General features: G+C 44.4%; 2 protein-coding genes across 10 annotated transcripts in view; one reads left to right on the forward strand and one right to left on the reverse strand.

Moving 5' to 3' along the window:
* HBP1 (HMG-box transcription factor 1) overlaps window positions 1-4,914 on the forward strand; it is a 30,997-nt gene extending 26,083 nt beyond the window's left edge. For 6 of the 7 annotated variants that reach the window (XM_027123905.1, XM_027123904.1, XM_027123906.1 and 3 more), the window contains 3 exons: window positions 161-478; window positions 2,587-2,728; window positions 3,808-4,914. In XM_027123905.1, the coding sequence (XP_026979706.1) occupies window positions 161-478; window positions 2,587-2,728; window positions 3,808-3,825 (478 nt within the window). In that variant the 3' untranslated portion in view covers window positions 3,826-4,914. Of the gene's footprint in view, window positions 1-160; window positions 483-2,586; window positions 2,729-3,807 lie in introns of those variants that run through there. The other variant, XM_027123911.1, reaches the window with a different exon arrangement.
* Window positions 4,915-5,192: 278 nt separating this feature from the next.
* Window positions 5,193-26,974, reverse strand: part of COG5 (component of oligomeric golgi complex 5) — a 275,728-nt gene continuing 253,946 nt past the window's right edge. For all 3 annotated transcript variants that reach the window (XM_027123902.1, XM_027123901.1, XM_027123903.1), the window contains exons 19-22: window positions 24,245-24,321; window positions 14,202-14,328; window positions 13,452-13,531; window positions 5,193-5,964 (exon numbers count right to left, since the gene is read on the reverse strand). In XM_027123902.1, coding sequence (XP_026979703.1) covers window positions 5,850-5,964; window positions 13,452-13,531; window positions 14,202-14,328; window positions 24,245-24,321 — 399 coding nt within the window. In that variant the 3' untranslated portion in view covers window positions 5,193-5,849. The remainder of the gene's footprint in view (window positions 5,965-13,451; window positions 13,532-14,201; window positions 14,329-24,244; window positions 24,322-26,974) is intronic.

Below are 26,974 nucleotides of genomic sequence, written 5' to 3' on the forward strand. Positions count from 1 at the left end.
GTGAAGTTGCTAAAGTAGTGTTGGTAACATTATTTAAGGTAAAATACATTGAAATTTCCAATCAGATCTTAAGGGTCTTTTTTTTTTAATCCTGTTTTCACAAATCAGATAACTATACTGAATTAAAATCCTGTTAATGAATTTATGTATTTATTTACAGCTATGACTTCACGCCTATGGATTCCTCTGCAGTCTATGTGTTAAGTAGTATGGCTCGTCAGCGTCGTGCATCTTTGTCTTGTGGAGGACCTGGAGGTCAAGACTTTGAAAGATCTGGATTCAGTAAAAACTGTGGCTCCCCGGGATCCTCACAGCTCTCTTCCAATTCCTTGTATGCTAAAGCTGTCAAAACCCACAGCTCAGGGACTGTGAGTGCCACTTCTCCTAACAAGTGCAAAAGACCAATGAATGCCTTCATGCTTTTTGCCAAAAAATACAGAGTTGAATATACTCAGATGTATCCAGGGAAAGATAACAGGTAAAAATAGTGATAATTCTGACTATAACAATTCAGTAACACTTCTGTGCAGTTCAGAGGAGCTGGGATAGTTAAGTTATTCAGTAGCTTTCATTATTGAATTCTGTTTTCCAGGTTGATTTTAAAGTAAAATGTTTAAGTGGAATTTTTAGGGTCATGTGTAACTGTTTTATAATACCTAGACAGATAATTAGGTTAGCTAAGAGGTAAGGATCTGCCTTCTAAAATAATATTAAATGTCACTTGCCTGTTAGATGACACAGTTCTAACAATTGACTGTTCCATCTTTACAGAAAAGACTAGCACCTTCTTGTGTCAGATCTCAAGGATGTACTTGTTTTACAACTGTGTCATGCTATGGGATGTGCAGGCATTGGCAGTTTGTAATGACTGCCAGATTTGTCAAAAGACTACGAGGGGTCCTCACTAGAGCCCAGGGATAAAAGTTAACAGTGCGAGTCCTTCCTACTGTTTGCTTGTGCCCATACCTCATCTCTTAGAATCCTCTACTGCTCGCTTCCTCTCAAACCAACCAAGTTCTCCACGAATTAAAATTATCTTCTCCATTCTTCCTAGTTCCCTTAATCCTTGATATTCTGAGAAAAGTCAAATGATTATGCACATAAAATAATTCAGCTTTGAATTCCGGTTTTAATGACTCATGATCTTTTTATATATACACACATATATATATATATATATATATATATATATGAGATATATTGACATATGACATATTAGTTTCAGGTGCACAACATAATGATTTACTATTTGTACATATTAAGAAATGATCACAACTAGTCTAATTAATATCCATCACCATACATAGTTAGGAATTTTTTTTCTTGTGATAGGAACTTTTAAGATCTATGTTCTTAGCAATTTTCAAATATACCACACAGGATTATTCACTGTACTCACCCTGCTGTACATTACAGCTCCATCACTTAAAACTGGAAGTTTGTACCTGTTGACCATCTTCACCCATCTTGCCCACCCCAAATACTTCCATTTTAAAAAGAGAAGCTTCTTATACCAAATACATCTGTGACTTGGAAATTGATACATATGTGAATACTTTTTAATCAATTTCACTAGTAAATGTGTCAACCATTATATAGTACCTTTAGCTCGGAGACTATAAAAACTGGTTTTTATTTTACTAAAAGAAGATGCAGTGCAATGTTGAATTGCATCGACTTACTGGATTAAAGTTCTTTTCAAGTAGAGCTTCTGTGGCGACTGTTCTAAAGCTCAGATGCCTGTTTTCTAGCTTCCATGTCAGCCATTGTGAAATCTTTTGTACGTACTTCATGCAGTCATTCCAGACCACCTGTTTCGTATGAGTGTCATGAAATTAAGGGTTAATGAGGGTTAAGCTCTTCACAAAAGGGAAACAGTCTGTGTCTGCCTGTTCTGGATGAGACCATTTTAGTAGTTTTGGGAACAAATTAATAAATAGGGAACAGCTTCAAATTTCTATCATGATGGGTCTTACCAGTTTGACTTTTTCCCCTTTGAGTTTATCCAGTTTTCTTAAGTAGTAAGTGTAACTGTGGCCTAAGGTTTATTTGGTGGTGTCTTTGGAGGTAAGTGGTAAGTGTGCATAGTTAGCGCCACCACATTTTCACGGCGGTTGCATGAATGAAAAAAGGCTTATCGTGACTATTTGATGGGTTATGGGCATAAACAGAAAGTAAGAATACCTTTCAATACAAGGTGAATATGCTGCTGATACTAAACACTGTCTGCCTTAATAATCTTAAACATCTTTGGAAGACCGATGTACCCAATGGTAATTCAAACAAACCATTTCGTTGAAATATTTAACTTTTTTCTTCAAATCTAAGCTGTGTAAAATACCCAGTTTTTAGCCCTTTTAGATATTGGCCCTATTCTAGGAGGCTTTAATTGCCAAGATTACGATGAATGGACCATGACTTCAGATTTTACTGGAAATGAGTACAGTAGTCTTGACCTTTCTCCTTCTCTATGTTGGACGAGATTTTTGTCTTTCAACTTTCTACTTCTTCCTAAAGTAGCAGCACTTGACATGAGTTTTCTGAAAAATTCTTGCTTTCAACACTGTGTAAATGTTTCTTTTACAGAGCCATAAGTGTGATCCTTGGTGACAGGTGGAAGAAAATGAAGAATGAAGAGAGGAGAATGTATACATTAGAAGCAAAGGCTTTGGCTGAAGAACAAAAACGTTTAAATCCTGACTGTTGGAAAAGGAAAAGAACCAATTCAGTATGTTTCAACAAGTAGTTGCTTAAAGTGATCTTGACTTAACTCCAAAATTGTACTAGCGTATTGGAGCGGTTGTTAGAAGCTTTAAATGGGCGTTGATGCTGTTTCTCAGCCTTCTTATCTTTCAGAACCTAAATAATGTTTGCACACCATCATATAAGGCAGGCTGCCTTTCGTCATTAGTGCCATTTACTCTTGTAGCTTGGAAAGTAGGAATGTTTGCTAGAGATGCTAAAGTAGAAGACTCTGAAATGAGTATTTCTGGTTGGGTTGAAAGATGGGGCTTATTAGCTCATTACTATCACAGGAGAAGAATTTTCTGATTTGGGGTGGTATGTCTCAACAGCCTTTCTTTTCTTAATTGGTGATGGGCTGTGGAGGTGGGGACTTCTGACATTTGCACAGAATTTCTAGGTTAAAAATCTCAGCAAGGAGAAGAAATAGAAAGGCCCGGGAAGGCTAGTAAACAAGTTTGCACCATAATAATGCTGTATTGGATAGACCTGATTCTTAAAACTTTTCCATTACTAGACTAGCATCTTTTAAGTGTTTTCGATTAATTACAAGAAAACGTCACATGACTGATAGAACAGAATGAGCTCAATTTGAAATATCATTTAAAGACAAAGGGACAGCATCAGTACTTCGCAGCAGGAGGGCTGGCCAAGGATGTTCTAATTCATTCTCTGTATTTGTCTATTTCTGTATAGTAACATGTGGTTCTCATCTGTTTAAGAATTTCTTATAAAGAAGCAGTCAGCAGTCAGATTCCAGTATGAGGGTGACTGAACTAGATTTTTGAAGTTCTTTAGGATTCCATGTGGTAGGACTTGGCCTGGATCCCCTTTCCTGTCTGCTCATCCTAGTCGATCTCTCTTGTCTCAGCATTTTCATAAATTTTCTGGATGCTTGGACCATCAGGTATTATCAGACTTTAAAAAAATCACCACCTTTGAGAAAGTGATCTTTTTTTAATAGTATGGTTGTTAACATTATATTATCCATCTTAGCTTTCATTTGTAGAACTGCTGTGTATTTATGTGTAAACATTCACTGAGTTATTAATTTTATCTCCACAGGGCTCACAACAACATTAAACCAGGATGCTTATGTTCTTAAGTCTGTATTTGCATAAACATTGACTGTTGATGGAAAGACTTAAGAAGATCAAGGTCTCACCTTTTGTCCTGAATCCGTGTGACCGTAAGATACTGATAGCATTGAGTCTTGAAATGATTGATTTAATAATATGAGTGAGGATTTGCTTTCTCCATTAGAGCATTAAGTAAGCTAAAACTATCAACATTGTAAACCAAATTGCCTTATTTTCTTCCAAACTTCATATATGTCTATCAGGTAATATAGGCTTGAAAATTGATATCCTGTGGTGCTAAAGTACAGTAGAAAGAGAGGAGAAGTGTATACATGTTTTATTTTAAATTGTACAAAGGGGGAATTTAAAAATATGTAACTGCTGTTTATACATTGGCTCCTTACTGCTTATTAATCTGTATTGTATACATAATGGAGTGAAGCAGAAGCCGGGAGTTGGCCTTTCCTTGAGCAACCACCATATGGCTCAGCATCTGTGCCAAACACGGGGGCTCCTAGTCTGGCCAGTGCCAAGAGGTTGCCGGAACAGGGGGCAGGTGGATGGTGTCAGTGTCACAGCCTGAGAGCCACCTGCCACGGCTCCCGGAGCATGCTGAGTGGACGCGCCACGTGGCAGCACCCACCCCTTGCTCGATGGAGACAGCCCAGGCCAAGGTAAAGTTAGTGAATAGCATTGGGGTATAGTCACTGTAATGGTGCTGTTAACGGTTGACACCATTGTATTTTTAACTTTTGTGTCCTGTATCTCCTCAGCCACATATCTTAATATCGTATTTGTCATCGTATCTCTATGGTGGGGGCAGACTTTGCACTTATGCAGTGCAACACGTGCACTTTACTTTCCTCCAAACTGTCTACAGTGAGAGCAAACACAATGGCAATACAGCTGCTTATGCGCTGAGCTACAATCATGGCTTTTCATGTTACTTACCCAGTGGTGTTTCTGGTTAGGAATCACAGCTGTAAAATTGAATTTCAGTTCATTACACTTCTTCATGATGTTGCCCCTAAATTTTGCACACTATATTCTTGTATATTATTTCAAATAAAATGAAAAAATTGTTTATCTCTGACTTCCACTGATTGATCCTGACTGACCTTTACCAATGAGTCATCAGAATAACAGGTTCAGGAGATGGAAAATATTTTAGAAGTGGCTTATGGGATTTTAAACATTAAATTTAAAATAAAATGTTAATGACAGGGCAAGGGCAATAGAAAACTAAGGACCTAGATTACCTACTATTTATAAGAAATCTTGTAGAGTAAAAGTTATTTTTAACTTGGCATCTCTGTTACAAAGTTGAACAGCCCCGAAAGTCTGTTTTTAATAAAATGACACACAAGAGTGTAAAGACAGCCTTGCTCTATCTTTATTAAAGATACAGTTACACAACATTTAGCCCTACATCTTAGCTTTGGGATATGCCAGTGGTTCCCAAACTTTGTTGCATGTTGGAAACACTTCAGGATATATATATATTTTTAAATACTAATGCTTGGCTTCTACCCCCATACGTGTTAATAAGGGGTACAAATTGGGCATCAGGGTTTTTTAAAGCTTCTACCAGTGAGTCTAATATGCAGCCAAATATGGAAACCACTGGGCTACCTACTTATCCAGTGAGGAAGGATGCCAGCTGGGGAGAAGCAGTGTACTTACTAGAAGTTGGTCGAATCCCTTAAGCAGCAGCGGGGACTCTGTGATGGGAAAGAAGTTTTAGATAGCCTCACAGAAAAGCCTGAGAGGAGAGACAAGAGTTTGGTATCTTTCTGGAAAAAATCAGGTCCAGAGAGTTGGAAGGTGGTGATGATGAATCAGTTTTGACATTTTATGCTTCGTAAGGTAGAAGGGCTTCAGAGGTAAACAGGAAAGATCAACAGGAAATACAAAAAATTCAATTACATTCTTAAAATAGTAGATGGCAGCTGTCCTTTAGAGTATGTGTTAAATTGCCAACCTTGGATAGGTTAGCACAAAATGGACATTAAGAAATACTTCACATTATTACTGAAGAGCAGACATAGCTTTTTGAAGCAGTTGAACCATTATGGGATAAACTGGTGCAAATTCTTTGCCTTCTCTGCTTTTAACTGATTGAACATAAGCTTCCAGGGCACCCCTGAAAACCAAAAGAAAACAAGGATCAGAAGGTTATACAAATGAAATAAAAGAGCTCGGAGGATGCCAACACCTAAAAGCAGCCCATTTCTGGAACTGCTTTGCCCAGTCGACCAGCCCTCAAACACTTGTGGGTCGCGTTCCTGTGGTTAAGGTGCAGAGCTGTGCACGGTTTTCAGCCTGCGTTGCACTTAGTGGTCTCATCACCCAATCGGAGGCTCTCTGGCGCCTAAGATTCCCAGTTTCCCTTTCGTGGTCTTTCCTACTGAAGAGACTTCTGCGGAGCCAAGCGCAGCCTGTGTCGACGCGCTGAGCTCACGAGGGGGCGCCCTGCACTGTGCAGTGTGCACGGCACTGCCGGAGGCAGGGCCCTCACTCAGCACACACTGACACTGGCAGGGCTTTGTATTCCTGTTACCACAAGTAGGATAAATTGTTCTTAGGCTCCAACTGTTGGCCTGTTAGGCGACGAGAAGGCAGGCAGTCTGAATTTAGCCAAGAGTATGATAATGATGTTCTCATGAATTAGATCCGGGGCTCAGCAAACCAGCCCACAGGTCAAGTCCAGCCCTGTGCTTGTTCGTTTATGCATATTTTTCATTATTGGTCTATTTAAGTTCCAAGTAGAACAATTTTTTGTCATAGCCATGAAGTTTCACACTCTTGAGAGTAGAGCATTTCCATAAAGATGTAAGTTAATATCATAACTCGGCTCACATACTGTCTCAAGTCCCATCTAATGTGTAATTTTTCACTCTTATTTGCTCCCAAACACTGAAAATATGCATCCTCTGTCAGGCTTGGCCGTTATTTTCATTTCACTGCAGGGGATATACTTGCCAGGCGCGTGTCCAGCTCTGCTCACACCACAGCGCCCTGCAACCTCACTAGCCACTGTCATGGTTTCATATACAACTGAATCTCCAATCTCTCATTTCCAGCCCTGACCTCCCTCCCGATCTCTGTGTTCTGGACATCTTTATCTGATTCCTTCCAGGTCTCCCTGAAACTCACCTGTCAGAAACCTAGGGCTGTCCGAACCCATGGAACCTATAACACTGAGAGTGAGCCCCAGTGTAAGCTATGGACGCTGGGTGACCATGATGTCCATGTGGGCTTCCCAGCTGTAACAAATGGGGCCACTGTGGAGGAGGGGTGTTGATAATGGGGGCGGCTGTGCAGTGGGGGCAGGGGACATAGGGAAAAATCTGTGCCTTCTCAAATCTGCTGTGAACCTAAACCTGGTCTAAAAAATATCAAAGGAAAAGGAAAAAACAAACCTAGAATAAAAAAAACCCAGGCGAAGGGTAGCGTTCTGCCCCTTCCCCTATTTCAGCAAAGGACACCATCATCTCCCCAAGGTCTGTATCTAAAATTCTTTTAGTCCTACACCTGACCACCACTTTTAACTTACCCCACGTTACCACATCCGGTCCCTCCTCTCCCCTTCAGCTTCAGTCTCAACCCTGCCATCTAGTGCCCTAATTGCTGCTGTAGCCTCGTAGGTGGTGGTCACCCTGGTGCCATCAGCCCTGCACTAGAGGACCTGCCACGCTACAGCCAGAGACGGCCACCTGAGGTCCGTGACCTGCCATGCCCTCTCGCCATCGGGGCAGTGTCTCCACTCACAACCCCACCGAACACCAGCTTCATCAACAACCTCGCCCAACACTGTGCAACTGCTGGGTTCCAAACCGTTTGCTGTGCCCTAAAAAGACCCTCAAATCATTAGTTTCCGTTGTTCACGTTACCGACACAGGCAGAACAGCTCCATCCAGCTCACTGGTGACTCTCAGCCCAACCCTGAGAGACCTGGATGCTCGTGCAAATGCCACTCTGAAAGAAAGATGTCTCTGCCTAACAAGGTCGGGCTCCAAAAAGGGCCTGTTTCCCTCGACCACACTGGCTTGTCTCATTATTAGCAAGACATAGCTTCTTCATTGACCGTCCTTATCTTTGGAACGCCCCTCCCCGCTTTCTTCCTCGTAGAGCTTTTACACAGGACCAGCCCAAATGCCTTGTTTTTGATAAAGCCTTTCCTAACTCGAGGCAGCACAAAGCTGAATCCACCGTGGAGTCACATCAAGTGGAAAGGTCTGGGACTTCTGCACCAAGAGCGTGGCTTAGCCAGACCCCAGCATCTGGGGACGGATCCCTGAAGGCTGGCTTCAAGTGAAGTAATACTTTACTACTCATGCTAAAGTAATCAAACTAGAAACCAGCTCTGCGGGGGCCTGGCAGGCTCTTAGTTAAGAAGCACCACTGGGACATCAGGCTCTGCGCCGCCCCCCCCCACCCCCCGGCCCCGCACCGAACTAGCTGTGTGATCTGGGCTACATTTTGAGCCTATTTGCTCATCTGCAAAGTGGGAAGAATACCTACATGATTTAGTTTTGAGAGTTAAAGGATCGTACTGTGAAGAACCTGGCTCTCTTCCAAGTACATCTATGAACCTATGAAGCACTCAAATACGGTTTTCCCCACCGCGCTTCTGATGGCCTCAGATTCTCCATGTAAGGAGCAAGATGTTTACGCTTCTACCACGCATGACCACATTGCCGTGAAAGGATCTGTGTGTTGGTTAGTTTCCCTCTTAATATGTAACAACTCTGAGGCTTGGGGCTGTTTTCTGCATTTATGTAGCCCCAGGACCTAAGTGCTTGCCAAATGCAGGGTGAACGAATTAAAAAAGTGAATTAGATACAGGAAGACAGAGAACTGTAATGAAAAAGACAAAAGCAATGAAGAAAGGAAATAAAAGAGAAGCATGAGTGCAGGGATCCTCAAAAGTACAGGCAAGCAAAATGGAATTTAATGCCCTTAAAGAACAATGTCCTGTGAGATGCCTTATTCATGTCAGGGCTGAGCCTTAGATGAAGCTGTTTCTCTGTGAAAAAACTTGTTTCTTTTAGTAATGCTATTTAAGTTGCTATGGCATCCTGGGCAAACGCCCCACTCCCAACATGTAGTCCCTCCAGATTCACACAAGGTAGAGAAACCCCCAAGGGCTCCAACTGTCTTTGAGACAATGGTGTATATGTATCAGTCTAAGAAATTAATGCACTGAAATTCACAGAAACTGTAATTCTGCAATGAATGGGTTAGAGTCATTTTTATCTAATCAATGGACAAAAATCCACTTAGTTTTATCTGCTTTCAGAAGGATAAGATATTACATAAAACTAGACAATATGTGGAAGCAAGTTCAGAAATGAGTTTGGTTAGTGTTTTTGGTTTTCATCAAAAACACCATCAGAACTACGGAGAGAAAAAAGATTAAAGCTGCCCTCCCACGTAAAATCAGAGCAAGATTTTCAAGCAATTATTACTTCATTTGCTTGAGCAAAACATCAGCTTTCTTGGAAGTCGGGCCAAGCGTTATGTAAGAGTCTCAACTCTGGTTTGTATCCAAAATAGGAAGATTATTAAAGTTACCCTTATTGAAAAAAGAAATTAGTATAGGAATTGTGCAAACAATTTTTAGCAAAGGGGAGGGTTTGTGGTAACATGGCAACACTGCCCAATGTGATATAAACTAACCAAGTGGAGGATTTTATGGAACACACAAAATTGATTTTTGTCAGGCAGGACCTAGTACAGAGATACCTAAATGACTTAAAAAACTACCATGTGCCTTCGCAGGCCTTCCCCTGACTCCATCCTCCCCTGTGTCTCACCTCAGGCACCCAGTTCCCAGAACTGGAAGGGATCTCACACCATAGGAACACCTGAAAGATGTTCCTATGTGGAGACCAAACCCCCACCTCCAACAACAGGGATCCTGGGGTTCTGCAGAAGTGGAGCAGCTGAGGGAATGGTTCCCAGCCCGTGGGCCCTGGATGCCCGGAGGAGGGCAAGGGGTCCAAGGATGCACGGGGCACTGAGAACTGTGTGACGATTGTACAGGTGAAAAGTACCAATAAGCAAATAAAGTCTGTATATAGTTGTGACACCATAAAGGTGTTCCCCTACTGAGACTCAGGAAAAACAAAGGAGAAGAGGCCACAGTCAGAAGAGTTGCTGTCCTACTGCCAATATCAAGAGTCGGTATGTATGCTGCCAATCCTACTTCTTGTGCAGAACTTGAGAAATCTTTCCATCACAACCTCAGTCTTCATCTTTGCTGAGAACGTAGTCAATACCTGCAGACCCCCAGGAGTTCCCCAGGCTGCCACCCCGCCCCCAAGGGCGCACATGCCTGCCTGGCAGGGGCCGGGAGGTACCATCTTCCCCACTCGGCCCCAGGAGTCACTGATGACTCCACTTTTAAAATTAACTTGACTAGGATCCATTCAAGCTCTAGAGAAATGTCTGGTGTCAAAGGAAGCAGAAAGGAAGGCAGAAGAGAGGTCATTACTTGCCGTTTGTTCCGCAGCAGTAGCTGCTATACCCTCGATCTGCCCTACTTCTGACGACTTAACACACTGCGCCGGGAGGAGATGAGTCTACAAGGTTTGCCCCCAAAGCTAAAACAAATTTACTGACATTTAAAGGGCAATACTCACCCTAGGTTTATCTATAGGGGCAAGAAATTCATCCAGTGGTGCTTCAGTATGCAGGGATGAAATCAGTTTTGCAGTAACAGGTAAGAAAGGACGTTCTCTAGGACAGAGCTTCCTGCTTTGTTAGCAGCCTGGGCCGGAGCAGGAGCACAGGGTTTGGAGCCCCCGAGGAGGGCTTCATTCCCTGCTCAGGACCGAAGGCTCTGGTATCAGCCATGCGTGGCGTGATGCGCAGGCCTGATTCAAAAAGCTTGACAGCATTTCTGAGCATGGTTTTCAGTTGCTAAATATAGGCTCAGCAACAGCACTGCCGATGAAATCACTCGGGAGACATTTTTAAAAAGAAGCAAAAGGAAGCAGATTTGTGATGTGCCCACAGCAGGACAACTGTTGTAGATGAGCTCAGTCCAACTTGGTAGAGGACAAAGGTGCGCCCTGTTCCATCAACTGAGCCCTGCGCACTCCTGTACTAGCCAGTGGGCTGCAGCTGGCGGGTCAACGGGACTCGGGGAGGGCACCGCAAAGCCCCACACCAGCCCCGGCGGAGTCCCCCGTCCACACCTGGGGCCTCTTCTGAGGGCCGTTTAACCAGACGCCGCACTGACGGTGACAGCTTCACCACGCGTCCCACCCCACTCCTCGCTCAGATACTCAGAGCTGAGAGGACAAGCGGCCAGCACGGAATAAGAGCAGGGGCACGGGCCACCCTCCTCTTTATCCACTGGCAGGGCCGGGCGCTCCCCCTGGGCGCCGGTCGCCACACTTGAGGACTCGGCGCCGCTCCCGGATCTGGCGGGCTGAGGCTTCCTCCACGACCCCCACAGCTTCCTTCCTCGGCGGCAGGGGGAGTGGAGTGGGGTGGGCTCGCACTTGGCGACTGTGCTGTGAAGCCCCAGCTGCGCTGCGGGGAGCCGCGGGCCACTTTAGGAAATCCCAATGCTGGCTCCCAGGGAGATTCCGAGGCAGTCAGGGTGTGGCCTTGACACGTGGATTTTTCAAAGTTCTGTAAGTGACTCTTGGGTGCAAACACAGCCGAGAACCACTTCAGCACACGAGCCCCAGGCTGGCTCTGGAGAACCCAACTCATCCCCTGCTCTTAGACTCAAGCAAAGGCTGGTTTGGTGCCCTGGTCCCCAGGCTAAGAGCATTAGGGTCCCTTGGAAGAGTCGAGAATGGCTTCCAAAGTGATTTAAGAGGTACAACTGCCTGGCTTTGGAGAAGGAGGGTGACAGAGGAGTTGAATGATGGCTTAAAGGTTTTCTAGCTTGGCTAGATATAGGTGACAGTGACACCCCAACCAAGACAGGGAGTCTGCATCAACAGAGGAATGGATAAATAAGATGTGGTACATATATACAATGGAATATTACTCAGCCATTAAAAAGAATGAAATAATGCAATTTACAACAACATGGATGGACCCAGAGATTGTCATACTGAGTGAAGTAAATCAGACAGAGAAAGAGAAATATCGTATGACATCCCTTATATGCGGAATCTAAAAAAAAATGATACAAATGAACTTATTTACAGAACAGAAGCAGACTCACAGACTCAGAGAATGAACTTATGGTTACGGGGCTGGCAGGGGAAGGATGGGGGGATATTCAGGGAGTTTGGGATCGACATGTACACACTGCTATATTCAAAACAGATAACCAACAAGGACCTACTATATAGCACAGGGAACTCTGCTCAATGTTATATGGCAGCCTGGATGGGAGGGGAGCCCTGGGGGAGAATGGATACATGTCTACGTATGGCTGAGTCCCTTTACTGTGCACCTGAAACTATCACAACATTGTTAATTGGCTATACTCCAATATAAAATAAAAAGTTTACAAAAAAAAAAAAAGACAGTGAGTCTAAGAGAATGAGCAGGTTTGAAAGGAAAGATGATTTACTTTCAGCATTTTGGGGTTGAGATTTCTGTGGGGCTTTGAGTGATGACATGTGACAGCAAGTTCGCTGGCCTGAGGCCCTGGGCAACCAAGATGAACCACAGACCCGGAGCCACAGGACAGAAGAGGTCACTAGAGTCATGGGTCTGGGTGAACTCACCTGGGAACCAAAGTACAGATCGAATGTGAAGGGAAAAGAGCCAGGAACACACTGTGAGAAATGATGGCCTTTAAGGGGTGGACAGAAGAAGACAGTTCAGCAAACGAGACTGAGGGAAAATATGGCCACAGAGATGAGAAGAGAAACAGATGACGGAGGTGCCATGGAAGATCCAAGAAGGCAGGGCCTGTCTTGGTTTGCTTTGTGTCCTCAGGGCCTGGCACATGGTGAGTATCAATAAAAATAAGTGGAATCGGTCAGCTGATGAGCAGTTTCAAGAAGGAAGTGGTGGTCACTTCTAGCTAAAGCTGCAGAGTGATAAAGTGAGAACAGAAACATCTGCATTTGGTGGCTAAGAGGTCTCTGGAGATTCTGGTGAGGGAAATTTCAAAGGAGAGTGCTGATGGAAGAGAGATGCTTAGTAAGCCGTACGGGACAGTGCAAGCATCCCACCCTGGGCATGGCGGGGGTGTACGGGGGGTGGTGGGTGTGTCTGCATGTGTGCGCACACATGCATAAACACACCTGAGAGGCACTAGGCTGCTGGGTGTCCTTGTTTTCTACTAATAACAGTATCACGTTTACTCCCATCTGCATTCCACGACTTCAGTAACTGCCGCACGTGGAAATGAAGCAGAAAATGGAGCCAAGGCAAGGAGTCGCTTCATAGTTGAGGTTGGTTTTCAAAACAGAAGCGCGTGGTTCTTAGGGTTGCATCAGGCACGGGACAGCACAAGAGGGGATGTGGAGGACACGGAAAGCAAAACCTGACATGCCCCCCAGCGATGCGCCCCGGCAGCACTCCAGCAGGTGAGGCGCCTGCCCCGGGGGAGCACAACGTGCACACGCCCGCCGGGGCCCTCTCCTTCCTCCTCCCCTACATCCCTCACGCCCTGGGCGGTGCCCCTGCAGCGCACAGCTCTACCTGATGAGGAGGAGCCTGTCCTTTTCAGAGGGATGGTCATCCAGCCACTGGGAGAAGCGTGCGTGGGACCACTCGGCCCTCTGCAGGGTGGAAACACAATCAGAGGAGAGAGGGTGAATCCCATCCTGCGACAGCACGTGCGGGTTCAGAGAGGATCGCAGGGATTCCCGGGGTCAAATGACGCCAGACACCTGCCCGATGGCAGGCGGCACAGCCCCTGGGGCACCTTCCTGACTCCCAAAGAGCCTTTTGGGTTTGCCAATTGAAGGTAGGTCAGAAAAGTAAATGGAGCCTCCGTCAAAAAAGCTTTATGGGGCTTCCCTGGTGGCGCAGTGGTTGGGAGCCCGCCTGCCGATGCAGGGAACGCGGGTTCGTGCCCCGGTCCGGGAAGATCCCACATGCCGCGGAGCGGCTGGGCCCGTGAGCCATGGCTGCTGAGCCTGCGCGTCCGGAGCCTGTGCTCCGCAACGGGAGAGGCCACAGCAGTGAGAGGCCCACGTACCACAAAAAAAAAAAAAAGCTTTACGAACATTAATTACTTGTGTCACTATTATTTAAAGGGCTAATTCTAGATGCAGCAGGCAATTTTTACACTGCTGAGAAAGTAGGGGCTGGGCAGTGGGACTCTTTCTTCCTTCCTTAGGCATTTGCTGCCAGGACAGGAATCCGTGATTACGTAAGGCAGGAGAAGGTCGGGCACCTTCAGTTGGGGGGAGGGGGGCGGCAGCGGCACATTCTTCACTTCCTTACCTGGAAGGGGGATCTCAGCTCAGGGGGTGCTCTTGTGAACAAAAACTGGATAATGATGCTGAATGGAATAATGTCCCCCAGTGCAGGGCTACTGGCCACGTGTTCACTTGTCTGGAAGAGCAGTGGTCTAAAAGAGGGAAACGCAGAAGTTATGTAATGCTATTCGATACAGAAAGAGGTGACTTGGTAGAAGAATCACAACAGCATACTAGCAGAATATAACCGCACAGTAGCGTAATAGCATAATACGCAGTGGAAGAATGAGTAACAGCAGTCTTCCTACACTGGCTAATTCCTAACCATTTCTTAACCCCGTTTAGCCGGGAGACACACACACCCACCCCACACTCTGGCAGGTGGACCTGCCCTTCAGCTCCTTCCTTGACCCCCAGCTCACTGCCTTTGGGTCTGACTTTACTTCAGGGTGACTCAGCAAAATCCCCTCTTAGAGCTCATCTGATGAACAGGCTAAAATCAAAGCACTTAGCTGAAGCTGTCAAGTAGTTGTAACTAATAGGTTTGGTCAAAATTTTCAGTTTTTATTTTATATAAAATCCTTCCTTGGGCTATAATCTAATGTGGATAAATTCAAAATTTCAATAAATTCAAAATTCAGTTTTGTATACAACTTTTCAAAGGGCAATTACGTCCTTGTATATACAAAGTTATTACCTCACTGACCATCCCTCCCTCCTGACACACTGTGTGTCAGGGCGTCACCATCCACGAAGGGCCTCCCTCATTTTACTGTGCTTCACAGATTTGGTGTTTTTTACCAAACTGAAGGTTTATGGCAACACTGAATTGTTAGATGATGGTTAGCATTTTTAGCAATAAAGTATTTTTAATTAAGATACGTACAATTTTTTTAGACACAATGCTACTACATACTTAATAAACTATAGTATAAACGTAACTTTTATATGCACTGGGAAACAAAACAATCTGTGTGGCTGGCTTTACTGTGACAGTTGCTTTACGGCAGTGGTCTGGAACCGAACCCGTAATATGTCCGGGGTACCCCTGCATCTTACAGGAGCCTGCAGGAAAATCTATCCCGTTACCCAACCACCTACCCCCTTGTCAAAGGCTGGCAAAAATAATTTGAAACTTTTACTGACTCTTCCGTGGCTTTGGGCTCTGATGGATAAGAGTTAATTAGAGGCCAAGCTGTAGAGGCTGAATCTCAAGAGGAAAGATGGCAGCAACATCTCCTGACTCAGCAGCGATTCTGAAGTATGTAAAATAGCTCTGTACCTGGGCTCTTTCTTCACCCCACCTAATTTACTCCAATCTACAGCTGAAGGCCTGGACGAACCAGAGACACAAGCTTCTTCACCACACTGATGATACACTCAAGAGTCAGCAGTGCTCTCAAAAGATAGGTGGTTCTGGTTGGATCCAGAATATATTGGAAAAATGTCTTTATAGTAGCTATTCTATAAAATTTATCCCTGGTAGGGATTTTTCTAATTTCAACTGTTTTGTAAAACAACATTATTCTATAATTTATTGTCTTTAACTACTGTGGAAACTTTTTAGTTCATCTGTGTTGCCTGTCTCCAGACTTCCACAAAGCTCTGAACCAGGTCCTCCGTGGGAGCAGGGCTAGGGTCTTCCCACAGCTGTGGGTGGTACACTTGCCTTGAACACTTCCAAGGGCAGTCAGCTCACAGAGCTCCACGCTGCAGAGCCTTAGGCAATGAGTCCAGCACCTACTCGGGTATGAAAACGTTGCTGAGGGAATTCTGGTTTTCCTGGAGGCATCCCTGTCTAAGTCCTTCTCTGTGTGTCGAAGACCCTGTCTCCATCTAGGCAAAGCTCCTAGTTTTAACAGCAGCAGCAACGGCTACCACACAGAACACTTATTTAAAGCTTTAGAAACGTGAACTCATTTATTCCTCCAAACGACCCTATGAGGTAGGCACGGTTACATCCCCATTTTACAGACAGGTAAACTGAGAGGAAGAGAAATCAAGTAAAAGCTAGGAAAGGGCAGAACACAGACTCAAACCTGTGCAGCCTGGCTCTTCATTTTGTCAGGCAGCCTCTTTTAGGATATCAACTGTAGCAACTACTCATCACGTTTTTAGAACAGATAGACTTATTCTCAGAGAGAAAAAAAGACCCCTGGAGAAAGTACAACTTCAAACTGTTAACAACTCCTATATGGTAACCTGAGCAAAGTAATGTTTCCAGGACACCGTTTGAAGGCCATGCAGTTATTATCTCTTTAGCTATCCCCAAATTCTCTCCATGGGTCAAGGACCTCCAGTCACCCACATAATTGAACCATATCATCACAGTCTCTCTTGGAATTATTTTCACCCGGCATGACCTGAAGTTCTTCGGGGGGTGGGGGGCGGCGATGAGCACTACGGTCTCAGAGGCCTCTGGAAGCTGACTCTGGGTGGGAGGGGAGGAAACTGTGCCCCAGCTCCACTTCCCGTAGCCTGGAGAACCCTTGTCCCAGCAGAGGAAGCTGAAACATCTCACAGCCCAAGGTCACCGGGTGCTGAGCAGCTGACATTCCCAGACTCAAAGCCAGCCTGGGGCCAAGCGCGTGTTTGAGCTGTAACAGGGCAAAGAGCCAGGGGGGAGGCGGCTCCTCCACTGGGTCACGGGCTCATCCTGCTGGCGCTCCTGAGAGGCCACCCTGAGGATGTGGGCAGACAGGGGAGCTTATGCCTTCACTTCTCTCCCGGCTGCCCCTGGTCTGGTGAGAGTCCTCCCCTGCCCCAGTAAAGCCCAATCTTTGCCTACAGCATGTGACATGGTAGGATTCATCCTGAACCCTAGCTCATGACATGAGGAGACCCGGGGGGCAGAGGCCAGTCCTGTATGACAGTCCTCCACTTACTGAAGGGCAGCCACATGGAATCCTTTCTGCCTCTATGACAAAAAGATGACCAAGAATTTTGGTCCCCACTCTCTCTCAGTGCTCCCTATATGAGGTCCCACGTACAAATGCTTTAGAATTAAGTACTAAGAAACAATGAACTTTTTCCTAAGAATTGATATACTTCCTTCCTCCCGAAAGTGAGAATTACATAGGTGATTCTGTTCCTCTTTTATCTTTGGCTTCAGGAAGTTTAAAGTCAAATTTGAAACTTATCTACCACAATTAAATTAGTTTTATGGTTTGAATATTTGTGTTTTTCTTTGTTTTCCTTCTATATTCTTGATGCAAACTGCAAACAATCCAAGGGCAGGAAGGGAAGAAGGATGAGAAAGGGAGAGGGAGGGAGACGGTGAGGGAGGAACGATCGGTAACGTGCCACGGCCGGCAGCCCAGCCGAGCCACACACGAGGCTGCTGACTGCAACACCTGTACAGGGCAGGCCTGATAGAAACCAGCTCACTTTGAAACAGCATCTTCTGGTCAATCACTTGTCCCTTTGGAGCTCTGAGTCACAGCTGTAATTTTTCTGCCAAGACCAAATCTTCCACTCTAGCCACTAACAGGACTGCCAAAAAAGCCACGGAAAGCACAACTGGATTTGATTTCGTATTATGCATCACTGACATAATTACCTGTAAACACTGAATGCAGACATTTTGTTTCCGGTGCTTGTTTTAAGAAGCTGAAAGAACACAGAATGAGAACCTCCCTTCTCCCTGATTCCAGGTGGAATCTGAAATACCGGCAAGTTCAAAAAATACATCACCATCTGAGGTGATAAAAGGAACAAAAGGAAATTCATTAAGGTGTTATAAAACACAGATACCCCAAATGCCACAAAATCACTCTTAGAGAAAAATACTCTAAGTAGCAGTGTTTTTCAAGGTTAAACTTTACAGGCAGCTGGTATTTCTTTTTTAATTTATTTAATTAATTTATTTACTTTTGGCTGCGTTGGGTCTTTGTTGCTATGCCCGGGTTTTCTCTAGTTGCGGCGAGCAGGGGCTACTCTTCATTGCAGTTTGCAGGCTTCTCATCGCGGGGGCTTCTCTTGTTGCAGAGCACGGGCTCTAGGCGCGCAGGCTTCAGTAGCTGTGGCTCGCGGGCTCTAAGCGCAGCCTCAGTAGCTGTGGCGCATGGGCTTAATTGCTCCGTGGCATGTGGGATCTTCCCGGACCAGGGCTCGAACCCGTGTCCCCTGCATTAGCAGGCGGATTCTTAACCACCGTGCCACCAGGGAAGTCCCCAGCTGGTAGTCTTAATTAATCAAGTATTAGATCCCATTAGAAAAAAACTGTACTTCTAGTAGATCTCCACATTTAAGTGATCCAGAGCTGTGTAGCTGTCAGTCTTCTGTTAAGGCCAATTACGGAGTGGAGCAAGACTCGAGTCCTGCTGTCCCGCGTCCACAGCCAGCATCCGGGGTTCCTGGGCTGCCTGCCGCCACCCGCACCGCAAAGCCCCTTTTGGTGAGGGCAGCCCAGACCACTGAGAATGTGCACTGAGACGCGGAATCAGCAGAGAAATGAGTGGGGCAGGAGGGGAGGACACGGGACTCCTCCCTGCACTGGACATAGTGAGGGCTTCGGAGAGATGGGAAGAGGCCCAGATATGGTGGCAGGAAGGACTGTGTGGGTCCCAGGAGAGAACGGAGCAGGAGGCTGATGACTGGGGGGTGAGTCAGGGCTCAGAGCAGAGAGGTGAGAGGCCCCCCAGGTTCCTGTCTCGGAGTCTAAGGCTGTCAGTCCCAGGGGACCAGGACAGAAAGGAGGCAGGGGTTTCAAGCAGGCGTTCTCTGAGAATAAAAGCCCACATTTGGTTCAAGCTTCCTGCAGCATCTCCCGGAAGGCTGTCTGCAGCAGAAGATGGGAGATGTGGCATTTCAGAGCAGGAGGTCACCGCCAAAGTGGGGAGTTTAGATTCTCTTTAACACTCTCTGACTTCTCCTGGATGAATCATATAAGTGTGCACATATTGCTCTAGGACCCTCTGGAGTGCAAACAAGCACAGACTTCTGGGATAAGACGCAGGGCTCGGTGGTTGCGAGCACAGGCAGTCCTGGGTCTGAAATGCAGCCCTGCGGCTCACACACAGTTCTCACATGTGCAGCCCCCAAAGCTTACACCCCTCAGCCTTGACTGCTGCCTGGGAGTTGTCCCTAACTCTCATCTATTGTGGTGAGGGTGGAAGGAGAAAGTACCAGGACAACGCTCACTCAGCACAGGCTTAGCATATAATAATCAAACAATGACTGTTAGAATAAAAACGACAACAAATGAACTATCCAGTCCTCCACATTTACCCGGCTGCTCCTAGCACTGCCGAAGGATTGACAGGCAGCAAAGCGAAGCAAACCCCAGACGTGGCTGCCTTCTGTCTTCAACGCTGACGTCAGAAACTTGGAATTAAGAATCCAGAAACCTTGGGGAAATCGTGATTGCAGAGGATGGACTGAGTAGAAAGAAGGAACAGAACACATCTGGGGCTGGAAGTGCTCGTCACGGAGGCTGCAGAGACGGCCACCGTCAGGTCTGCAGACCCGCAGGCAGGGACCTGCGCGGAACCTCAAGTGGCAGATGATCACGGAAGTAACTGCAGACACGGGAACCTTCACCACGCCTCCAACTGAAAACTGTTGACGTGAACACTACACTCTAGAGTTACTAATGCTCTTCCTTCTCCGGGCCCCTCATGCTAAGAGATCCATCAGAACACCCCTTATCTCCTGGCAGCTCTCAAGGCTCTTCCACTAAACCCAAGGAAGCTTCCAGCAGAGCAGGCTGTTCCCTGGGAGCAGGCCTGCCTGAAGGCAGGGTCTGTGTCCCGGGCGGTGAGAGGCCTGTGGCTCTTTCTGTCCTTTGTCTCACAACGATCTGCACTGACAGGCCCCTGGCCAGGTGGAGCAAAGGTAACCTCCCTCACGGACACCTCTTGGGGGACACCGTCATGCTGCGGAGGGGTGGACAGGGACAGCGCCTCGTGTGTCTTGTGTACAAACCACCCAGGGGCAAGTCCCTAATGTCGGCAGCTTTCTGAGGCAGCATTCGCTCCGGGGGAAAAGATTCCCGCTGCCTGGGAAATTCTCATGTAGACAGTAAAAGGTAAATGCCTGGAAGAGGCTTGCCAGCCTAATTAAAGAGTTCACTGACATTACGTCCAAGAGAAGTGCCCTGTGGCAGATGGCTGCCTGATGAGGGGAGGGTGCGCCTGCCAAAGCCAGGGTGTCTGGGGAGGGGGGAGGGGAGGCTGCACCGGGGTCTGGGCTGGAGACGCCCTGCCTGGCACCGTCACCCTCCCTTGCACTGGGCCTGCTGCCCCCTCCTGCAGCCCCTGCCTCTAAATCTGCTGGGCTTTTGGTAGTTTGGCTGCCTGTTTTTCTCGCCCCCCGACCCTTACTGTATGACGTTTTAGTATATTTTATATTATTTTTAGGCTCCCTTGTTATTTTTAAATGGATGAAACACTGCAAGAGGGATTGTTAAATATATCTGTTGACTTTTCTAACTACAAATATAAAACAACCAAAGCAAAAAGTTTGAATAATATAGGAAACCTCTAAAGGAAAAATCACTAGTAACAATGCTACTCTCCCAAGGTAACATTTTGATGTTTAGCCTTGATTTTTCCTCTCCAAACACACATGCTATTATTTTAAAAATAGTAGGGATCTATACCATATATACTGTTCAGTAGCCTTTTTCATTTCGTGATGCATTAGGAAGTATTTTTCATATTCTTAGATATTAACTAACAACATAACTTGTTAACGGCTGCATATATTTGATCCTATGAATGTGGCATGTTTTATTTAGCCAATCTCCTACTGACTGCCACTGCGCTGGTGCTGATGTGACTCGGAACCTTTAGGGAGGAGACCCATGAACAAGAGCCCAGGTCAATTACGTACACGACCACTGGACGCCGCCTTTTCCTTGTCACAGCACACAGCACAGACGGCAGGGTTCACGAGAATGGGCCCTGCCCCAGCAACTGCTCAGGACTAATTTTAGAGAAGAGACAGATGTCTTCACAAGTTTTTGCAGGTAGCAAATAAAGTGCCTAGAACTGGGTTACTAGAATAAAGACGACTCTGTATTGACTCACTCCCCTCTAGGAAGGGACTCTGTAGGACCTCCACATGGGGAAGCTGCCCTAAGTCAATCACGACAACTGCAGAGAAGCTGGCGGAGCCGGGGCCTTTCCTGGACATGTATACAGGCAGAGGCAGGGGCACTGACATCCCTTTTCTCCAAAGATGGGACCTGAAACCTTCTTTTCAGACTAGGGCTAGATTTGAACCCCAGAATATACTACGCTTTCATTTTATTTCCTGATCCACTTAATCTTAAAATCTTTATCATATGGTGTCCAAGACCTCTCAAACAACTGAGAAAGCTCTAGAATCAATCTGAGAGATTTCTGTACATTCAATATATCTTTAGGAATATACTGATAGATATAAATCTCTGTTAGAATTTTTCACTGAATTCAAGATATGGAGAAGTCTTCATAGGCAAAGTACAATTACTCTTATTACGTATGTGCCAAGGCCTTAGGAGCTGAGGGGTGTGCTGGAGGAAGCTCAGGGCTACCAGAATCCCAGGAGAAAAGGGCATAAATCTTTATAGATGGAGAAAGGGACAAAACTCAGCTCCTATCACTAGAGCAGCTGAAGTTCAACAATAGAGGGCCCTGTGAAAAAGGTGAGAAACCATGGGATGCAAAACATTAGTGGGTCATGAAACCAATTAAATGGGTTAAAATAACCAACCAAATGAAAAATGTCACAGAATATCACATGAAGTGAGAGTAACTACTGTTTCATGGCACACGTGTGTGTGCGTGTGTGTGTGCCTGGGTTTGAGTGTACTTGCATGCAAGTATATGCCAGATGGTAACATAAAATCTCTCTTAATGTGAGTCAGGGTCAAACTTCGGAAACACATCTAGATTGACCATTGCCCCATGAGACAAGCTATAAAAAACATAGGATTTTGCGCCTCCCTGGTGGCGCAGTGGTTGAGAGTCCGCCTGCCAATGCAGAGGACACGGGTTCGTGCCCCGGTCCGGGAAGATCCCACATGCTGCGAAGCAGCTGGGCCTGTGAGCCATGGCCGCTGAGCCTGCGCGTCCGGAGCCTGTGCTCCGCAAGGGAGAGGCCACAACAGTGAGAGGCCCGCGTAACGCGAAAAAAAACCAAAAAAAAAACCCCATAGGATTTAAAAAAATTATACACTAACCAATCATTAATTTTTTATTCCATAAATAGATACTAGAAGGTGTCACTACTATTCAAACTATAAACGCTCCTTTAAAGAGTCCTTCTTTCATGTGAAAACTGGGAGGGTTGACAGAAAATCTTAAATGAATTAAAACAGAACTGTTCTTATGTGAAACCTTAGAATGTGTATCGCCATACTGTGACACAACTTTAAAAGCACTTGGATAAAGGCCGTCTTGCCTCAGCAAATAAGATAAGCACTATTTTAATACATACATGTGGAATAAACAACTAAACATGGGAGCCAGCACTATCAAAAATAATAGTCTAATCTTAAAATAGCAAATCCCTAATCACAGCTTTTCCCATGCCTTTTAAAATACCTAATTGGTTGATATCCCTCAACATGCTAAGATTCTGTTACTCAGGGCAACCGGGATTGCCGTGTTACCATCATACTCAAAGTAAGTGATTTTACAGGAGTTTTACTAAGGTTATTTTTATGGTACATACAGATGACTGGTGGATCGGGTACTCAGTATCTCTTAATCTTTCGACTTGTCCATATTTGGTAGTGCCAAACCCTAAGGCTTCCAAAATATTTAAATACTTTATAAAAGGTCTGAGCTAATCCAAAGAAGGTAGCTGAAAACACTTGTGATCCCACTTTAAGTTTTTTTGAAATCCAACTCAGATGGGCATCTGAGAAAAATATTTCAGGCTCTTGTGTTGCCATTAAAAAAAATCACTGCCAATTACTCACAGGCAAAGTAAAGGATAAGCCTTCCCTTTCAATCAAAAACCTTGGGTTCATTACACTTGAATTTTCTACCAAAAGCCTGGATGACACAAGAGAGTGAAGTAATCTTTTAAAGAACATACTGCTTATTGATTACTCTAGTTTCTGGTACTGAGTCCGTTTATAGAAAGCCACATGCCTGGACTCTCTTAACCTATCTTTATAAAGAAAGATTCAAAAACCATTATGCTTTTGGATATTATGGAGAGCTGATATCAAGGTTTCCCATCTGGTATGCTGTGGTCAGAAAATGGTCATAAGTATTATGTTGATCCCCTTGGCCCTCAGGGTTGGTCATCGTTTTATATGTATATATTTTCTATGTGTGCCACGATGTGAAAAAGTTTGGCTTACTGAATAAACAGCCGTACGAACAACATCTTTTTATCTTCTAAAATCTGATACTTAAGACCTAGTCATTAAGCTATTCAAGTCTTTAAAATCTGGGTTGGTAAAAGGTCTATCTAAGCATTCAGCACTGAAAATGATTTTCCTGTTCAATTGGTATATTCTTAGATTATGAGTTTGAATTAACTCATTGTTTTTCTTTTTGAACTGGTTTCAAGTAAGCTCAATCCCAAATTTTGTGCTCAATTGCATTAGCCATCTTTAGCCTAAATTATCTACTACATTTACAGTCATTCCCTGCATTTCACCGCTAAACTCAGTTCTTCTAATACTCTAATAGTTTTGTTAGGGAATACAACTTATGACCTTTTTAGAAGTAAACTGGATTGGAAATGATAAATGAACCAGTAATACTTTCAGAAAAAGACATCTATAAATTATGAACTGCCTTGTATTACTACTCAATATATTTCTGTAAGAATGGAGAGTAAAAAATAAATAAATCCCCCTAGAAAGAGCATAATAAAAAATTTACCAGATCTTATGAACTGCAACTCAAAACTAACACATACACAGACATACATACATACACTAGTCATCGCATATAGCACTATATAAATTTATGGTTTGAAGAATAACTTTCAAATGCCACTGCTGTACATCACAAAATGGTTGAATAATGGCAATTTCATACAGATGGACATGAACAGGGGAGGATTTATCTGCTAACAGGATATGGCTATATTAACAGCGAAAACAGAATTACGTCTCACCTGAATGATCTCAGCATTCGATAGGACTTTCCTAAATCAGATACTCTTCTGCAGAACGGACCCACAGCCAACTCCATCTGAAATATTAAAAGATATCCCCAGCTTTTTACATCAGAATCTTGAAGTGAACTGGGGACACACTTGGATCACAGAAGGTTGTAGCTTGCAGTAAACTTAAATTTTATCTTCACTGTGAGGCAGGTTTTGAAAGTCAAATTTATTAAAAGGCAAGAGCTTAGATAACTTCTGCATTTATTTACTAAAGAGGCATAATTCCTTCAAGAAGAGAAAAGCATTTTTTGTTATGTAAGAGGAGAAAGTTTAGATTGTTTTTCTCCACTGAAAAATCAGAAAAAGGAAGGTTTTCAAGCCTGCCTCTGTGGCTATACTTTAAGCAGACATCACGAGCCTTTGTACATTAACATAAATGATGTCCGTTTTCACCAGGCTGGCTCAGGAGGTTAAAAGCACTGACTCTGGAGGCAGCGCACTTGTGTCAGAATTTCTGCTCTACAACGACTAGTTGTGTGGCCCTGGACTTAACCTCTTTACGTTCCAACTTCCTCATCTTTCAAATGAAGGTAATGCCTATCGTAAAATTATGCAAGTAAAATAGATAATTTCACAAAGCACTATGCACACAGCATATAGTAAGTGCTTGTTAAATGTCAGCACTTATTATCAGTATTTTAAAAACTTTCCCCTTTTAAACGTTAGTGAATTAATTTGTTTCCTGACTGAAGAACTTAGCAACTACTACTTTCACTTCTCTTTATTTTCCTCCTTTGACTGGAAATTTTGTCATTAATTGAGTTTTAGGCTACCTGTTCTTTATCCACCAAGCGCATATGCAAAATTTTTGCATATGTGGTACTCAGATGATAAACCATCTCTCTATACTTGCTATAAACAGGACCCTAGTAAAGAATAATTTAGAAAATGACTGAGAAAAGGCTGCTCCCTGGTAAATCAACATCTTTCTTCAGGAAAAACATATGAAAGAAAAATGGGGTTTCTGTCTTGCTGGCCATCTTTCTGAAAAAGTGTTCAAATCTCCTTGACGTTGGAAGACCATGGAGACCTAATCACTCACTCATTTGAGAAACATTTTTGACTCCAGGCACCAAGCTAGACACGGGGATGAGAAGATGAATTAGATGGTCTTGCCTCTGAGGAGCTCTCTCAAATTTATCAAAGAAGGGAATAAATATTTATTTAAACAATGTAATTTTTATTCATCTAAATTTTAAGAGAGGTATGTGTGTGTATACATAGACACACATACACACATACTGATTACTATTAAGAGAAATGACAAGTGTGAAAGCAAATGTACGAACTGAGTGTCGGGGAGAATTGCAGGGCAGCTTGCTTTCTTCAGATGTCTCAAGGGTGAGTCGTGACTGGTGAATTTCTCTCCTAGCATACAGAAGACACAGTATATACCCTGTAGGTTCTAGAGGGAAACCAACCTCACATGATTAGCAAACTCTCTAAAATACAAAAGAATAAGTAAATAAAAAGAGAAATCTGAGGAAGAAAAGTCAGACTCTTGCCAACAATGCAAAAGAGAGCGGCCTTGACCTAGTGTTCTCGAAGACACTGAGTGATGGGGCTGTTCCTTGGGACCTGTTTATTCACTCAATGGGAGTTTCTGGTTTCCTACAGAATGTGGCATTTATTTTATAGTCAGCGCAAAGTATTTGTGTGTGTGTCTGTGCATGTGTGCATATAATGGTTTCTTACACACTGAAAGTATGAAGTATTTTTCATGAAATGTTTTTGTCAATTTTTTTTCAGTTACCCTAGTGGGCTTCATCATTTTCAAAGATTAAACCAAACAACCTTTGCCTTAGCACTTGAGCAAGATTGAATGTTAAAACAAGTAAGTGGCTAGGAAAAAATTACGGTATGAGAGAATATGACCTCGAATGGCTGGGTCACCTATGATGACTGCAGATTTCTATGCCATAGGACAATTTCAAAACGTTAAATGTTCAAAATAAATTTTTCATCCATCAAGGACCTCTAGGGTACTAAAAACCATCTTCTTCTGCCAGGGTTCCATTAAACAATAAAGGCCATGTTTCTGAAGGGCAGGAATGTTCCTTTTAGAGGAGGTGACTCTGCAATTAGCTGTGGATACAAAAATGGCATCTGCAACCGCCTCTCTCCAGCTCCCCTGTTTGGAGGGACGAACAGTGTCAGCTGCAGGCGTGGTGAACTAATTACATAGCTGCTCCGTGCCCACCGCAGACATTTGGTTAACCACAGGGCATCTATGGATACTCCCAGGGCATTCCTGCCCTGATACTGTTCAGGAGAAAAGGCAATAGGAATTAGAATCTTGATTATCTGGGGTTCTTCCCTAAATTTATATTTCCAGGCAAAAAGCAAAATAGATATAAATGTATAGTATTTAAAGGGCACCAGAAATAAAGAGAAACTGCTCAGAGTGTCACTGAGTAAATGATTTAATGCCAATGTCAAAAGCCGTCCTTTCCCTCAGGAAAGAAACATAGTTGAGGGGCAGAGGGGAATGTGTGGTTCAGAGGGCAGTATGGACAAGTCCCCAGAGAGATTCTGAATCAGCAGAACCCCAGTGGCCTTGGACCAGCTTAGTACTTTACAAGCGCTGTGTGATTAGTGTAAACACAGAGACCATGTGGTCACAGTAGGGAATTAATTACCAGGAGGAAAGCGCCTCATGCCCGTGACCTGATTCCTAGG

Source organism: Aethalodelphis obliquidens, unplaced genomic scaffold (assembly GCF_003676395.1).
Source record: "Aethalodelphis obliquidens isolate GAN/ISIS:26980383/991018 unplaced genomic scaffold, ASM367639v1 scaffold27, whole genome shotgun sequence".
NCBI lineage: Eukaryota > Metazoa > Chordata > Mammalia > Artiodactyla > Delphinidae > Aethalodelphis > Aethalodelphis obliquidens.